The following is a 17,937-nucleotide window of genomic DNA, read 5'->3' as shown; positions in this document are numbered from 1 at the left end:
ATTGGGGTTTGATCTATTTCCAGATACCCTTTAGAATCTTCCAGGATATTTCCTTAAAGATTGGTTTCATTTTTGAGAATTCTTCATGCTGCTGTTGCATTTTTTTTTTTTTTTTTGAGGCAAGCCCAACAGATTGCCTTTTTTTAAATGCGAGAATGATGCAGAGAAAAAAAAGGCACACTAGGGCCTCCAGCTCTGAATTCGAACTCCAGACGCACGAGACCCCGTGTGCACATGTGCAGCCTTGTGCGTTTGCATCATTGTGCATCTGGCTTACATGGGACCTAGAGTGTCAAACATGAGTCCTTAGGCTTTGCAGACAAGTGCCTGAGCTGCTAAGTCATCTATCCATCCCTGACATTGCATTTTGGGTGTTTCATAACGCTATCACGTTCTGGTAATGATTTAGCAGTGGTGTGCTTTAGGATTGTTCTTTTTAGGCATATCACAAGTAGCCCTCCTTGGACTGGAGAGATGGTTTGGCAGTTAAGGCACTTGCTTGCAAAGCCTAAAGACCCAGGTTTGATTCCATAGTACCCACATAAAGCCAGATGCACAAGGTGGCACATGTGTCTGGAGTTCATTTGCAGTGGCTGGAGGCCCTGACACACCCATTCTCTCTTTCTCTCAAATAAATATAATACAAAAGCAGCACTCCACTGGTATCTGTACAGCCTTCATGACCCAGCTTTCCTTATTTATGCAGATCCCAAGTGGTGGGCTCACGGAGATCTGCAGAAAGCCCCTCTCCCCAGGATGTATTGCATCCATGTCGGACTGGCTCATTTCCATCGGCCTGCCTATGTATACCAGCACCCTCTCTGATGCAGGGTTCAGCATGCTGAGCCAAGTGCCTTCTCTGTCCCACACTTGCCTTCAAGAGGCCGGCATCACTGAGGAGCGACACATCAGGAAACTCATATCTGCAGCCAGACTCTTCAAACTGCCGCCAAGCCCCGAGGCCATGTAGCCAGGCCCAAGGTGGACCCCCCTGGACGAGAGCCAGCTTTTCACTGTGCTTAACAGGCCGGTACAACTCCCCCATCTCTGCCAGGTTGACCAGATCCAGAAGCTCAGAACAAGGGGTGAGGGTCACAAGACTGAGGACCCTCTCCTCCAGAAAAGCCTTGGGGGAGATCCTTGTGCTGCCCTCTGATCCCCAAAGGCAAGACAAGCACTTAGGTTTTTCAGACACACAAGAGCCAAGATGACAACTCACTGCACGTGCCATGCGGAGCTCCCTCTGGCCTGTCTTTGTGCAGGTGGGGGCTGGAAGGCGAGGTCACCTTGCTGGATGCCCTGGCCAGAGCAGCAGACTTGGGAGTTCCTGGACACTATTGACCCTGCTTGTTTGTTCAAAAATTACAACATCTGGCTACACCAGGAAGTAAAGAATCCCTGCTCTCCTTTAGAGAAACAAGGGACATCTTAATAATTGCTTTCTAGCAATCAGCTTTTATTTGCCTTAATATAAACTTTTAAGCAGTTATCTGTCAGTCTCCACAACCCTGTAACCCTCGCTCCAGATCATCAGCTTCGACTGCCATCTAACGTGTCTGGGATGTTTCCAGCAAAAATGGGCTCTTTAATGGTCTCATTCATTCTAACATGGCTTGCATTATAGGGGTGTTTATCAGACAGACACTTCATGTTGGCTTTCAGTTTTTAAACTAACTAGAAATGCAGTAAACAGCAATCTGAATTTCACAAAGGGTCGTGTGCGTATGTGCGTGCCTGCGCGTGTGTGTGTGTGTGTGCATGCGCGCGCATGTGCACGTGCATACACATGTGCACGCACCTGTATGTGTATAGTAACTGTCTTTCATTTTAATCAATTTAGTATTGTGCCACGTTGGTCACTGTGTTGCAGTATTGACTTGGAATTGCGACCGTGTCCATTCCAAAATTCAGTCACTAGCTAGCGGGTTACCTTTGCAGAACACCATTGTGAAGGTGTGGATTTCAGAAAGATGCTCCTAAAAAAGGGAAGCATTTTACAAGCTACTTTTATAGGGTGTTTTTTCCCCAGTTCTGTAATTATTATTATCCTTAATTTCTTATCTAGATACGTCTTTTAATTGAAATAAAGGTCTGTTAGGAAGCCGGACCAACCACATTAGCCCTGTGTCAGGTATCAGATTTTTGGTTGCTTGTGAACTATGATTTCAGCGTATTTTGTTGTCTTTTCAACTAGCATCTGATTTTCTAGTAAATCGAGACAACAATTAGGGTCTCCATTGCTTACGATGTGAGTTTTTCCTTCACATTCTTAAGAGCTCTGTTTGAAGCATTCAGGGTGATCACATATCATAGAAACACTTTGGACACAGACCTTGATCAAAAGTTCTCTGACACTTCATCTAGTAATTAAAACAAATGACTTCTTCCCTGAGGGAGCGGGGAAAGTGATTTCATTAATTACAAAGACATCTTTACCAGATGCTTTATATTACAGATTTATGTCTCTGAGAAAAAAAAAAGTCCTCAGGAGATACATTCATTTCATGTTGTGGTATGCACATTTTTAAAAGAAATGTATGCTTTTTCAAATAAATCCACCATACATACGCCGCCATGTGGTGAGGTTAGCAATATGGAATAAAGGTAAAACTGCCAAATTTGTAGTGGACTCTTACAAAGAGCTCATTTTTGCCCTCTTGGGTTGTGGCAGAGCCCACCTGTAGTACTGGGGGGCTGCAAGGTCCTCAGCCAGCTGCAGCCTCCCAGCAGGTTTACTGTGGGGTGGTCAAGGTGAGGTCTGTAAAACAGGCTTCTCTTACTGCTTTGCAAAAGAACTCTGCGTGGCATTCCAGAGGATCCGCTCATGATCTTAGCTGAGCAAAAAAGCCCACACGAAGGTCTCAGAGGTAACAGAGAAGTAGAAATCTTGTGAGAATTTCCAATTTCAGTCCACTTTCAGTGTAGGGTTTTCCTTTAAGTAAAACTTAACACCTGAGGTTTGGAGAATGCCAAACCATTCTTTGTACTGCTCTGGAAATCATTGCCTTTGCATGGAAAATTAATTCAGGGACCAGGAATTTAGTGCGGATGTCTGATCCAAGGGAGACTGAGGTTGTTTCTACTTTACTGGGGGATTTTTGAAAATAATTTTTTTAATATCTTTACTATTTTGTTTTATCTTCTTTTGCTTTAAATGTATAATTTGTTCTGAGAAAAGCCTGAATGTCGGTGAGTGGCATTTGCGACTGAGGTGGCTTGGGGCTGCCAATGGCTGATAGTGGACAGGCAGTAGGCTTTAGCAATACCCAGTTTTAATCAGTTGTATTTGGTACAGAATTTTGGATGACAATGAAAATTGTTGTCTTTGGAAAGCACAAAAGAAACCTGGAAAGGCGGTTCAGCTCAGGTAGCTATAACAGAACGTGTGTGATTGTTACATCACAGCTGTCCTATTTACATTCCCAGTTAACAAGAGATTTTCATGGCCTTGCCTGATTGGAGGCCCTTTTCTCTGTCCTGAACCCAGGTATGGATGAAATGGAAATGATTCCTCTATTAGGAATCAATTTCCGACACAGCAAAGAGTGCAGTGCAAGAGGTCAGTCCCCAGGTCACTGCTGCATGTATGAACTGTATTATGTTTGGGGGGGAAAAAAAAATATATATATATATATATATATATAAAACTGTCTGAGTCCAAGTGATCCTGATTTTAAATTGATTAAGAAAACAAGCTGTCAAGCAAGTTATATAACAACTAACAACATTGCACTTTCTGTATATGAAATCAATATTTAAATAACTTATTTTTCTCCATTGCTTAAACATTGTAAGTAGCTGTAATATACCAGTACCAATATGTTCTCACAGTTGCTTCAGCCCAAGAAAGCTGTGTATTGTTTTAAAAATTGTAAAAAAAAAAAATATTGTGCTGACCCATTTAGAGAAAAGATGGGGGACAGGAGGGGTTGCCCATGTATCAAAACTTGTCTGTAATTATGTCATCTATGTACTTGGGGGGAAAAAGTAAATAAATTTCATCAGTTGAAACTTTTGTTGATCCTCAGACACTTCAAAGATTGAAGAGAAATAAAAGGGATTTTTTTTCTTTTTGGGGAAGCCAGGGCCTCACACATGCCAGGTAGGTGCTTTGCTGCTGAGCAGTAGCCCCAACTAAAAGGAAAATTTTAAAGTCTGGGTAAATAAGGAAATGTTTTGTGAAAATAGTATTTTAAAGAGTTATTTCTGATACCACAATATCAACAGTGCACCCAGATTCTCTTTGCCAGTTTCTTATCTTTTTATTGCAAGTATGTATCACAGTCATCATTACAGCCTCTTTGAAGAGAAAGGAGTTTCTGGAAGTCATTTCTTGTCACTTTCAGGTGAAGAATTTTCAGCCATATAGGTGGTTAACTCAGCAGATGTTAAATGCATAAGTAGACAGAAGAAAGAAAAAAAATTGGGTCAAGATCTAGAAATTAGCTATTGTGACAAAAACATGTTTTACTACAGTTGACACAAAGATCCTTTCATAATTTTTTTCTAGTGCCATGGCTTGAATTCAGGGCCTTGCAAAGACTCTTTTCATCTCTGTGTGTAGTGTGAAGTGTGTGTGTGCTATGAGAGGTGAGTGTGATGTGAGATGGGTGTGGTATGAGTGGTGTGAGAGGTGTGTGGTGTGAGGTGTGTGGTGTGAGAGATGTGGGGGGTTATGAGGTGTGTGTGTGTGTGGTGTGTGGTGTGTATGTGATGTGAGAAGTGTGTGTGGTGTGAGAAGTGTGTATGTGTTGTAAGAGGTGTGTGTAATGTGAGAGGTGTCACACCAGCAAGCACTAACAGCCAGTGTTCAAGCTTCTCCTCCCAGCCAAATAGCTTGAAAGATTTTTGTCTCTTCTCACTGCCCCCTGGTGGCCACCAGCGGAATCAATGTCCTATTTACCAAATCCAGAGTCGACCTCCTCCTGCCTTCTGTCCCAAGTCCTCTCCACAAACGCTGCCCATTCACTGCCATCACCTCCTGCTCCTGAGCTGGGCTGTACACTTAAAGACCTGTCCCTCCACTTCCTCCAGGTAGGAGCCAACCCCTTAAAGTTCTACAATTTTCCCCAATAGAGCCACCCACAGGGGATGAAGTACTCAAACACATGGGCCTATGGAGCAGTTTGCATTCAAACCACCATGATAGGCTTCACCGTAGTGTAGATTCCGCCGGAGCAGGGACGTTGTTGGGTTTGTTCCTGTGTCCTCAGCATCCAGAATGGTGTGTGGCTCTAGAGGTGCTGACAAATAAATATATATATATGAAATCCAGCCCTCAACCAGGAGTATTTCTTGCTCTTTAACCTGTCCCATAGGCTCTCACTTCAGGTCTTGGAAGGTTTTTCCTCTGCCTGGAATGTTCTTCCCCGGAAAATCTCCATGACTGTTCCTCTGCCCTCTTCCTGCAGATCTGAATGCAGAGGTTCCCTGTCAAACACCTCCCCTTATCCATCTCTTCTGCCTTCACTTGCATCCACCTGCTCTGTTTTTGTTTTTTAATATTTTTATTAAATTGAGAGGAAGAGAAAGAAGCAGAGAAAATGGGCAAGCCAGGGCTTCCTGCCACTGGAAACGAACTCCAGATGCATGTGCCACCTTGTGCATCTGGCTTACAATGGGTCCTGGGGAATCAAACCTGAGTCCTTTGGCTTTGCAGGCAAGCGCCTTAACCGTTGAGCCATTTCTCTTGCCCTGCTCTGTTTTTCTTAAAGCTCATTGGTCCGTTGCCTTGTAGAACACTGCCTAGGAAATGTATTCATGTTTATTACCACTGTGTGTCTCCTTTGCTGCAAGATGAAATCGAGGAAGGCACCTGTTTGCGCTGATAAACCAGACACCTCACTACCTGTATTTTGGGTGGTGACTGGCTGTCCCTCAGTCTCTACACTGGAACCTTGAGAGTGAACGCTGGAGAGGTTGGCAGGACCGGCTGACGTCAGGCACAGATGGCTAGAGACAGCCAAGCAGGTCAAAGGCTTAACTGGAACGCTTGCTACTCCATGGCTTTTCTAGAAAAAAATCTGGGCAAACCAGTTCTCAGAGCCCCTTGGAGCAAACAAGCGCTTGCAGAGGGAGCGGTTGTTGCAGCGCGCAGCCACCAGAGGGCACTCGTGTGCCAGAATGACAGTCACCGAGCTGAGAGGAGGTGCCACCAGCTCCAAAGCAAGACCACTGCAACTCTCCGTGTGCCCGGTAACCAAAGTACCTAGTAAAACTCCTTGGGGAAATGAAGAGTCATGAGTAAAGGAGGGATGCGGGGCGGGGGGGGGGGGCAGCTGACAAAGTTTAAGTCGCTCAGAAAGTCAACCCTAGGTACCAAATGGTGAAGGCGACATCAGGTCTTTTTGTTGTTGTTGTTTGAATGACATTTTCGTGGCTCACACCCAGAATGGTCGACATATAATATGAGCAGGAGCCATCATTCAATGCACGTTTAAACTTCGTAGAGCGCCTGGATCCCCGTGTCACAGCCGAGGGCACTGTGGTCACACACAGGTCCTGGATATTCTCTCCCAGTGTGACCTTGGCTTATGTTATTCTGACGCCCTTGGGCTTCACTATTAGCAATGACTCCTTAGTTCTCAGCCTGAGCGACATATTAAAATTACCAGTAGCTGGGCTGGAGGGATGGCTTAGCAGTTAAGGCGTTTGCCTGCAAAGCCAAAGGACCCAGGTTTGATTCCCCAGGGCCCACGCTGGCCAGATGCACAAGGGGGTGAATGCGTCTGGAGTTCATCTGCAGTGGCTGGAGACCCTGGCACACCCATTCTCCCTCTCTCTCTCTTTCTATTTCTCTCTTTCCTTCTCCCTCTCCCTCTCCCTCTCCCTCTTTCTCTGTCAAATAAATAAATGAATGAATAAATATAAGAAAAAATATTTTTAAAAAATTGCCAATAGAAAAGCAGATCTAGTGGGCCATGTATTTAGAGATGTGTGTTGCCAGAAATTGGGTTGGTCCGATTTTCTGTGTGTTTAGAACCTATGATAAATCGCCTTTAAGCAAGGCATTTGCTTTTGGAATCGTGCGGCCTGGCTTGGGAGTTAGAAATCTGCACAGCAGGCCACCGAGAAGAGCAGACTGGAGCTCTTGGAAGAAGCCAGGTTAGCTGCTATCCAGGCAGAGAGAGAATTTCTTACTTCTTTTCTTTTCTTTCCTCCGTTTATTCATTGATTTATTGAGACAGACCTCTCACTGAGCCTGAGACCAGTTCAACTGAACCAGCTGTCTAGCAAGCCTCTGTGGTTACTCCTGTCTTCACCCCCCCCAATGCTAGAGTCACAGACACATGCCACCATAGCTGGCATTCACACGGGTGTGGGTGACTCAAACTTACCCAGCAGGTGTCCTCATGCTTACGTGCAAGCACTTTACAGACTGAGCTACCTCCCAGGCCCACGTGGAATTCCTATTTCATCCAAGGGGAAGCCTTGACCCCACCCTAGATGCTGTCTCAATGAATTGAGTAAGGCCCACCCAGGTCTTCCAGCATTGTCTTCCTTACCTAGAGGCCATTGTGAGATGGCCCCCGTAGCCTCTTGCGTTTTGAATTCTTGGTCCCCAGCTAATGGCAGTTTGGGGAAGTGGTGGGTGGAGGTTTGACTGGAGGAGGTTTGTCACTGGGGGTGGGCCTTAAGGTCTGATAGTCCAGCCCCTCTGGATAGGAAAGCTCCTTCCTACTGCTGTGACAAGATGTGACAGCTTGGGCTGGAGAGATGGCTTAGCGGTTAAGCGCTTGCCTGTGAAGCCTTAGGACCCCAGTTCGAGGCTCGGTTCCCCAGGTCCCACGTTAGCCAGATGCACAAGGGGGCGCACACGTCTGGAGTTCGTTTGCAGAGGCTGGAAGCCCTGGCGCGCCCATTCTCTCTCTCTCTCTCTCTCTATCTGTCTTTCTCTCTGTGTCTGTCGCTCTCAAATAAATAAAAAAATTAAAAAAAAAAAAAAAGATGTGACAGCTCTCCTCAGACCTGCTTCTGGCCCTGCCACTCTTTCCCCGCCATGATGAAACTTCCCTTTGAAACAGTGAGTCACCAAGGAGAAGATTCCTGAGACAGCATGTACAAGCAAGTCTGAGTACCAAGATGGTAAGTAAGCAAAGTAGCTGTGTGGCAAACACCTTCAAGCCTGGAAGCCTTTGGGAAGGAGGCCTCCTGGGCCCTATCTCAAGCCAGTCCAATCCAGACCTCAAATGGTTACCTGGATGCACGCAGGGTTTCAGAACCATTTCTCCCAGCACAACCGTGAGGCAAGCACAAAGACGCAATGGTGCACATGCCCACTAGGGGGCGCAGGCGTCTGGAGTTTGATTGCAGTGGCTGAGGCCCTGGTGCACCCATTCTCTCTCTCTCAAAATAACAGACCTTAGAATTTGAAATGACCTCCTAGCCTTGGTTCACTGTTAGGATCACTTGGAGATGGCATACTTGTGCTGCGCATGTTCCTGTGACCCCCAAGGGGGACTTTGTCATTCGGGCTGATCCATGATCTCTGAGAATGAAGCCACAGGCCCGCGATGACTCACCACCACTTTATCTTCCCGCTGTCTGATTAGCGAATGTGTCTTTTGTTTGGCCTCCACATTCCCAGTCCCTGGGAAAGATGAATCGTGATTAGTCTTGAACATTGTGGCCTCTTCTAACCAGCTTCCCTTGCTGCCAGGCAGGTGAGCGCCGGCTCCAATTGTAGCCACTGAGGCACGGGCGTGGATGGCTCTGGCCTTTGGAGTGATTAGCTCTCTCGTTCACAGGGTGTAAATCGTCCCTCACAGGCAGCCCCATGAGAACCCTGAATCCGCAGACACAGCCCATCTGCTGAGGAGGGTTTGTGTGGGGTCTCCGTGCTCCTGTGGCATCCAGGGACCATTTTTTCCCTGCATTTGTTTACTCGGATTAACCATGGAGGAGGGCGAGAAATGGACAGTGGCTGATTTGGTACTTGTGGGGCTCGCATTGCTTTGGAGATGGGGGCGTTTATGTTTGGTTTTTGAGGTAGGATCTCTCCCTAGCCCAGGCTGACGTGGAGTTCACTGTGTTGTCTCAGGGTGGCCTCGAACTCACAGCAATCCTCCTACCTCTGCCTCCCAAGTGCTGGGATTAAAAGTGTGCACCACCACACCGGCACTGGGTAGTTCTCAATTCAATGAGCTGGCCCACCATGGGCCTGCCCTGGCTGTAGTATCTCACCTTATGAAAACACCTTGCAGGAAATAACAGTCGGGAAAAGGTGCAGCCAAGGCCCTGCAGGCTGCAACCATTTCCTGTACCTGTCACATAGGCTTTGTGTCCTCAGTGTGTCTGGAATGTACCATGGTGGATTCCTGCATTCATCCTGGTCTGAATGTCTCTCCCAGCCTAGACTTGTCTCTCCATCCCGTCTTCTCCGACTGTGCGAATCCCACCACTGGAAGCCAGAGCTGCTCCGGGAAGTGGTATGCAGCCACCCCAGGGCTCTTCTCACGGTGCCCAGCTGGAGCATGTGAACCCACGGCGTGAGGCCCAAACATCACCCAGCACTTGCAAAGCGTCTAAGGCCTTTCTTTGTTTCTTCCCGATTAAGCCATAGAAAACTGCTTCACAAGTGATCTGAAATTCCAAGGACCTTATGCAGCCATCTTTCCTACCTGCCTGGCCTTCTTCCTTAGCATGACCCCGATCTAGGGGGCCGTTGACTGAAGTCAGAGTCTACGAACAGCTTCGAGCTTGTTCCAGCTCTGAAAAGAGCCAACCGCTCTGATCTGCTCGCCCCAGGCGAGGCCATCTTTTTGGAATTAATTTAAATGCTTCCGTCTCCACCTGCCCAAATTACAGAGTGGCCTGCAGTCCTCTTTCAGATGGCCCTACAAAATTAAAAAAAAAAAAAAACAAAAACTCAAAAATGTCAGGTTTGACTTCACTCAGAGAGGTCCATCTTACTTCTAAACAGCAGGCTAAGATTAAAGACAGAGAGGCACATCCACTACTGACAGGCTCCAATTTTCCACCATCATAATTTCATTGGCCACAGTGTCCCTATTAAAAACTGGGTCTCCCATGGTTCAATGTGCTCTATCTTCTATCATTCCAGAGGAGCTCAAAAACTGCAGTGACAATTTATTTTGAGAGATGATAAAGAATCTTTAGCTCTCCAGTTATAAACGTCTAGATTTTTCTTTTCTTTCTTTCTTTTTTCTTTGGCTTTTTAAGGTAGTATCTCACTCTAGCCCAGGCTGACCTGGAATTCACTATGTAGTCTCACTGTAGCCTTGAACTCACAACAATCCTCCTACCTCTGCCTCTCGAGTGCTGGGATTCAAGGCACCACCATGCCTGGCACCGACTGTGTAGATTTAAAAAACCTAGTGTGTGTGTGTGTGGGGGGGGTCATGCTCAGCACCCTCCCAAAGATGTTTTCTCTGCCGTGGGAGTCTCATCAGCAGCCCTTGACAACGCCGACAACTGGCCTGAACCTATTATCTTCAAACGCGAGTGGAATTGAACCCAGGGCACATCCAGATGGAGCACCACGCACCCCCCCCCCCACGCGCACACCTGAAATGGGTTCTCAGCAGGGGCCTGATCACACTATGTTATATATCAGGTTAAGAGACTGTTGCAGTCAGGTTCACATTGCTGGTAGAAATCACCCAACGAAGAGCAGCTTGTTTGGGAAAAAGAGGTTTATTTTGGCTTACAGGCTCGAGGGGGAAGCTCCATGATGGCAGGGAAAACGATGGCATGAGCAGAGAGGGTGGACATCAACCCCTGGCCAGCATAAGGTGGACCGTAGCAACAGGAGAGTGTGCCAAACACTGGCTTGGGGAAACTGGCTATAACACCCATAACCCACCCCCAACAATACACTCCCTCCAGGAGGTGTTAATTCCCAACTCTCTACCAGCTGGGAACCTAGCGTTCAGAACAACTAAGTTTATGGGGGACACCTGAATCAGACCACCATAGAGACCATCACTCTTTCTTTCCCAGGTGGCCACTTGGTCCCTGTTCACATTTATTTACATTCCTCCAAGTGGCTGCTGCAAGGGACATGTAGACACTTTTTTTTTTTTTTTTTTTTTTTGCTGGACAGACACAGCTGTCTCAAGGTAACTGGGGACTCTGCCTTAAAGAAGAATTACAGTGCAGTGACCCGGGGGGGGGGGGGGAGGCGGGCGGGGAGGGGACACGCTGGCCGCCACTCTTCACAGTGAGATCCCTGGTCGTAATCTCAGGACCCTGGGAGCTTCCGGCCTTTCTTCTCTCTCCTCCTTCCCCTGGACTCAGTGCTTTGATGGCTCACAGCTGTCAGGGAGGGACCAATCCCACGCAAAGAATTGTCCCCTGGGAGGGTGAGGTCCCGTTCTGAAAGAGAGGTGAAGGTGAGGCGGGCCCAGCTAATCAGAACTGAATCCCCCCACCCCCACCGTCTCTTTCTTTCTCTGCCTGGATCCCTGCCTAAGCCACCGTTGCCCATCAGAAGATGGGGACATGGTGCCCCTTGGCCAGCCCTCACTTAGCCCGTCTTGGCCCCTGTCTTGGGAGTCGAGTTGAAAGTCTGCTTCAAGGGGTCACATCTGGCACAGTGCATACTGGTGGGCTTTGAGGGGAAGGAGAATGAAAGGAGAGGCATAAAGTTTCGCCACACCCAGTACCTAAGTCTGAGAGAAGGAAAGTCCTCCTTTCTCCCCGCTTGGGTTCCTGCTCTTGGAATGGTTCAGTTTCTGTGCAGGACACGCCTGGGCAGATGTCGGTTCCCTGCCTCGGGGCTGTGACTCCCTGCAAAGCCTGGAGCTGTCTGCGGATCACATTTAATCAGGCTGCCTCGCTGGCTACAGACATGGTAGGTGTGTGCATTTCTCTCGTCTCCCCAGGGGAGCTTTCCAGAACTTTCCCATGGGCTCTTTCAGCTATGGTCTAAATCCAGGGCTTGGATGCCACCCCAGGGAGGAGCCACATTTATTTTGGCACCTGGACACTTCCTATTTCGTCCCAGGCTCTGAATGTATGGAACGGGACTTTGTGAGGCAGGCTCTGGTCATACTGTGTGCTATCAAGACTCGGGGAGACTGTGGCCACACCACCAAGCCTTTAGGGACCTCTTATTCTGGCTCCCTAGGGGTCCCTCCTGTACTGGCTTTGGGGTTTGAGAGAGTTGCCCATAAAAGAACGTTTGATGAGAGGTTCCTGTTGGTTGGATGGTAGAGGATGTTACAAATACTCAAATTTTCCTGGTTGGGTATTTTTTTTTCCCCCTCCGACTGGGAGAAAATACATAATGTCTCTGTGGGGAAGCTAGTCAAAAGATGCATGAAGAATGAGTCCCACAAATCAAGAAATTAAATTTTTCCTTCTGGCCCAGCTGAGTGAAGCAAGATACATGAGATACATGCCGCATGCAGGACGCTGGTTTTGCTCTCTAAAAGGCTACAAGATAGACAAGACAAGTCCTTGACTTTCTTCTTCTTGGCAGAGAAGGGAGAAATGATGGGCCAGTACCCATGACTGTACCACAGCCCTCCCCTTCCCTCTCCCCCAGGCCGTGTTAATGGCCCGGGCACCATGAAGCCATCTATATTAGTGTTCAGCTTGTCATCCCTAGCCTCTGTTACCTGCCCCACGGTGGTTCTTGGGAAGCGGCCACCTAAACCTTGCCCCTCCCCTAATATTCCTGCCACCACGTTTCCTTCAAAGCCCTGCAGCACCCTTCTGCCAGGTGTCCTGAGGGGACACGCAGTCCCACACCGGAGGCAGCCTTGCTGCCTGGCCGGTCGCTGTGGGCTGGCTCTGTGGATGTTCTCCGGGAGGTCTAAGGAGCTGTCGCTGTTTCCCTTGCCCATCACTGCACATCCACTCATCTCTCAAAGCTTTCGCTTCCAGAATTAGTCTTCCAATTTCATTGGTTTCTGAGACATTTTTTTTTTCCACCAGCACCCCATGACTCAACTAACTCTGGTCCCTGCACATGCTAGGCAAGTGCTCCATCATGCAGTTACATCCTTAGCCCAACTTATGGGACCTTATAAAGTGTTCTCTCTTTGTTGTTTGTTTTATTTATTTGCAGGAGGGAGGGAGAGAGAGAGAGAGAGAGAGAGATCCAAGGCCTCTGGCCACTGCAAATGTCCTACAGATGCATGTGCCACTTTGTCCATCTGGCTTCACATGGGCACGGGGAATTGAGCTAGGGTGTTTAAGCTTTGCAGGCAAATGCCTTAACTACTGAGCCATCTCTCCAGCCCAATCTTGGTTATTTTGTTTTTGGTTTTGTTTTTTAATATCGGGATGTTTCTATTGACTCTGACAGGCCACGGAGAAACTAAGCAAAATAATTTCTTGAAAGTGGAGGTGCTGGAACTCAGTGCTCTCTCAAGGGTAGTGACAAGTAATTCAGTCCTTTCTCCCCCCACCCCCAGGCCTATATTCATTGCTTTAGCTCCTATTTTTGGTATAGCACGGAACCCTGAAAAATGAAAGCCAAAGCTGAGAGGGTTTAATTTTTATAGTTTGAGGAAAGCAGCATAGGTGCCATCTTTAAAAGTGAAGTCCTGAGCTGTAAAGATGGCTCCGTGGGCAGGAAGACTCGCAGCAAACATGAAGATCCAACAGGGCCCAAGACCCGCATAGACAGATCTGTGACCGAGTCCTGCGCGAAGCGGAAACCAGAGAGTCGGCACAGGCCCTTGAGAACCGCAGCACTGCCCCTTCAGAAAGAGAGGCTGCATCCGTCTCAAGGAACCCCACAGATGAGTGCTCACACACAGGCACATCCCACGCATGCATATACCACACAACCCCCACACGCATATCCCACACAACCCCCCCCACACACACACACCACACATACTACATGCATAGCATTCAAAAACTAAGAACAAAGCGGAGTCCTATTTTATCAGAAGGGTGTGCATTCCCACCTCCTTGCTCCCATAGCACCAGAAGCGAGACCTCTGAAACCAACCCCAAAGTCTTGACTCACGATGCTGACACACTTCAGGTTTTTTTAAAAAATTTTTATTTATCTATTTGAGAGCAACAGACACAGAGAGAAAGAGAGAGAGAGAGAGAGAGAGAGAAAGGGAGAGAGAGAGAGACAATGGGCGTGCCAGGGCCTCCAGCCACTGCAAACGAACTCCAGACGCGTGCGCCCCCTTGTGCATCTGGCTAACGTGGGTCCTGGGGAATCGAGCCTCGAACCAGGGTCCTTAGGCTTCACAGGCAAGCGCTTAACCGCTAAGCCATCTCTCCAGCCCCACATTTCACTTTTATAGTGGCATGAAGGTACCACCTGTGTTTTGGCACAGGGCTTGTTGGATTTCAGGAGGTATTCAATACTTTATGATCACATGGGCTTCCTGAATATTGACCGTAGGCCAATATTCAGAAGTATTCAGAGCAAGCTAAGATGGGCTGGGTTCCGCTGGAAGGCGAGGCAGGTTAGGCATACAGACGTTCTGTGGGTTTATCAGCCATAAGTCCCTTGTCAAACTAGAGATATCTGTATAATGATCACGCTACACGACACATATTGACTCACTTACGGCTTTCCACCCACAGACTGACCTCACAGAGATCAAGGACTTGGTTTGCTTCATTATTTTCCCTGCCAGTGCTTAGCATAGGGCAGCCCTCAGTAGCTACTTGTTGCACGAACAGAACACATCAACAAAGTGTGCCAGAAAATCCCTATCTTTCATGGGAGGCTATGCCAGGGAATGTGGAATTAGACAAAGAACAAATGGGCACCCGCTGGACTGAAGCTCCGTGCTCTGGCTGAACGCTCTGGTTTTGGTCCCTTTGCCCCCTGCCCTGTGCCTGCGTCCAGGACTTTGGCTTATGAGTTCTATTACACAATGAAGAAAGAAAGCTTTGCCTTTAACCCCATGAGCCAAATGGTCAATGGGTCAGCTGTCCAGTCCAACATCACCCATGCAAATACACAAGTGTTTACCCCTCGGCCAAGCGTGGGTAGAGCCACAAGGCTCTCCAACAAAAAAACGATCAAGTGTGCGATTGTGTTCTCACGCAAGCAAGCACTGTGGAGCGTCCCGCGGCCTCGTGCCTGAGGCCACATGCATTTGTGCTTTGTAAGCCTCCCGGTGCAAAAGCAGCAAAATTGTGGCATGCGGCAGTTCAAGCCGTGGGAACCTTTCACAGGGTCATGCAGAGAGGCGCCTAAAGCTTCCCAATCAGTGTTGCTGTTGCTGTTTTGTGTTTTGAAGTAGGGTCTCACTCCAGCCCAGGCTGACCTGGAATTCACTATGTAGTCTCAGCGATCCTCCAAATCCAGCTTCCTGAGTGCTAGGATTAAAGGTGTGTGCTGCCACATCTGGCTTCCCAATTGATATTGTCTGTGCATAGGAAGGGTGGAAAAGGGCTGGAGAGATGGCTTAGTGGTTAAGGCGCTTTCCTGCAAAGGCTAACAAACTGAGTTCAGTTCCCCAGGACCCACATAAAGCCAGAAGCACAAAGTGACACATATGTCTGGAGTTCGTTTGCAGTGACTGGAGGCCCTGAAGAGCCCATTCTGTCTGTCTCTCTTCTCTCCCTGCTTGCAAATATATAAATAAAAATAGGTTTTCAAGTGAAAGAAAGAAAGAGCATAGAAGTGGCTGAAACTTGTGTTTAGGTGATTGGTCTCACTGGTGTGAGTTTCAATGGTCCCTGCCTATCATGTAGAAGGGCATCTGGTCAACCACAGTGATCACAGTGGAATTGCCTCTTGCCTAAAGTTTTTTTCATTCAGACTGTCATAAACATGAACAGCATTGTATCTTTTTTTCCTCCTCACTCCTTTTTGTTTTTTTTTTTTTTCAAATTTTTATTTATTTGTTTGATACACAGAGAGAGAGAGTGGGAGAGAATGGGCATACCAGGGCCTCTAACCACTGCAAACAAACTCTAGACACATGCACCACCTTGTGCATCTGGCTAACATGGGTCCTGGGAATCAAACCAGGGTCCTTTGGCTTTGCAGGCAAGTGCCTTAGCCACTAAGCCATCATTCCAGCCCTCCTCACTCACTTCTAATTGAACTGTATCATTATTTCTGTCCACATCCTATATCTATGCTATCACCCACACAAACCATAAGTATCTTCCTATTACACAGTGCTGTGGGTGACCCACAATGTCTGTTACACTTATCACTACTGGAAATAATGTAGCTCTTGGACTCACTGCTAGATCTTTTTTTTTTTTAGCATACTGGTATAGAAGCATGTGTGTGCTCCATGATTTAGGGCATTTCTCATGTGGCTATAGAAGATAAATTCCATGATCTTTCACCTTGTTAAAAAAAAAAAAGACTTTTTTTGCAGGGCATGGTGGTGTACAACTTGAGAGGCAGAGAAGTAGGTGGATCATTGTGAGTTTGAGGCCACCCTGAGACTACATAGTGAATTCCAAGTCAGCCTGGGCTAGAGTGAGACGTTACCTCAAATATACATACATATATATATATATATATATGCACTTATATATGTATATTTATATATGTATATATGTATATATACACATATAAATGTATATATATATATTACATTATTTAATTTACTTATTTATTGGCAAGAAGAAAGAGAGGTAGAAGAGAGACAGAATGGACACACCAAGGCCTCCAGTCACTGCAAACAAACTCCAGATTCATGCACCACATTGTGCCTCTGTATTTACATGGTTACTAAGGAATTGAACCCAAGTTGCTAGGCTTTTCGGGCAAGTGCCTCAATTGCCGAGCCATCTCTCCAGCACCTGATAGGTCATCTTTAAGCAGAGCTAATAGTATCATTCTGAGAAACAGGGAGCCAAGGGTATCAGTCCAGCTATGGGCAAAAGATGGATCGCTGAGTCAACCAAGCAGACATAGCGATTCCCTTTTCCTCCACCGTTTTGTGCTTTTCAGTCCATCAGATTAGTGGATGAGGCCCATTCACAGTGCAATGACTGGGAAATACCCTCACAGATGCAGAAATAGTGCATAAGCAGCTATCTGGGCATCCCATGACTGCGCCGAGTTCACCATTACACTCTATCAGGAACTTGATTTAAAAATAAAACAATTTCTACTTCTCTATTTCTTTTTAAAAATATTTTATTTACTTATTTATTTGACAGAAAGAGAGAAGCAGATAGAGGGAATGGGCACCCCCGGGTCTCTAGGCACTGCAAAGAAACTCCAAGACACGTGCGCCACCTTGTGCATCTGGTTTTAGGTGGGTCCTGGAGAGTTGAACCCGTGTGCTTTGGCTTTGCAGGCAAGTGCCTTAACCACTAAGCCATCCCTCCAACCCTATTTCTCTATTTCAATGTATTTATAATTCTATGTATTTCAGATGATGCACCACAATTCGAGGAGCAACATACAGGCTTTACCTAACAGTCAGAGGGACTCATGGCATGCATTCAAAAATATTACCCACCCTTATTGAGAACAGCTCTGCCACGCAGATGCCCAGTCTTTGCTTGACCACTTCATGGGTGGAAATATGTTCTTCTCAAAATAGTAATTTCTGCTGAATATTATTTAAGAGCATTTAAAAGACCAGCTACTGATTTGATGGGCATTGACTCTAATTTTTTTTCATTGCTCATCCCTCTATGGAGCTGTGCAGTGTACCCATCTCTCTCCTGCGAGATTCCTAAGTAGAGAGCCTTTGATGGGAGAGGTTGGCCCTTCGCTTCCTTGTACCCAGCACGCTTCCCTTCTTTCCTGTTTCTCCTCCTTTGTGGCTACCTAGGGAGGAGGCACTCACCCCCATCAAGCATCCCACAGTTCTTAGTAAGTCCCACTCTGCTCTTTCCTGCCTGCTATGTACAGCCCATCGGCACCAGTTTCATGAACTTCTACCTACCAGCTTGAGGAAGGTGTGGACGGTGAAGGCAAGCTGTGTCTTGCCAGCCTCAGTCCTGTGTAGGACAAATTAGTACACTGGTCTATAACTCCCTAACGAAGGCAGGATTCCAGGGCCA

The 17,937-nt window shown here is 47.1% G+C and overlaps 1 protein-coding gene across 6 annotated transcripts in view; it reads left to right on the top strand.

The window, feature by feature from the left end:
* Positions 1 to 4,015, top strand: part of Sash1 (SAM and SH3 domain containing 1) — a 252,044-nt gene extending 248,029 nt beyond the window's left edge. For all 6 annotated transcript variants that reach the window (XM_045158593.1, XM_045158595.1, XM_045158592.1 and 3 more), the window contains one exon: positions 707 to 4,015. In XM_045158593.1, the coding sequence (XP_045014528.1) occupies positions 707 to 970 (264 nt within the window). In that variant the 3' untranslated portion in view covers positions 971 to 4,015. The remainder of the gene's footprint in view (positions 1 to 706) is intronic.
* Positions 4,016 to 17,937: the final 13,922 nt, after the last annotated feature.

The sequence above is a fragment of the Jaculus jaculus genome, chromosome 9, assembly GCF_020740685.1.
Source record: "Jaculus jaculus isolate mJacJac1 chromosome 9, mJacJac1.mat.Y.cur, whole genome shotgun sequence".
Classification (NCBI taxonomy): domain Eukaryota; kingdom Metazoa; phylum Chordata; class Mammalia; order Rodentia; family Dipodidae; genus Jaculus; species Jaculus jaculus.
This window is presented reverse-complemented; position numbering and strand designations above follow the sequence as displayed.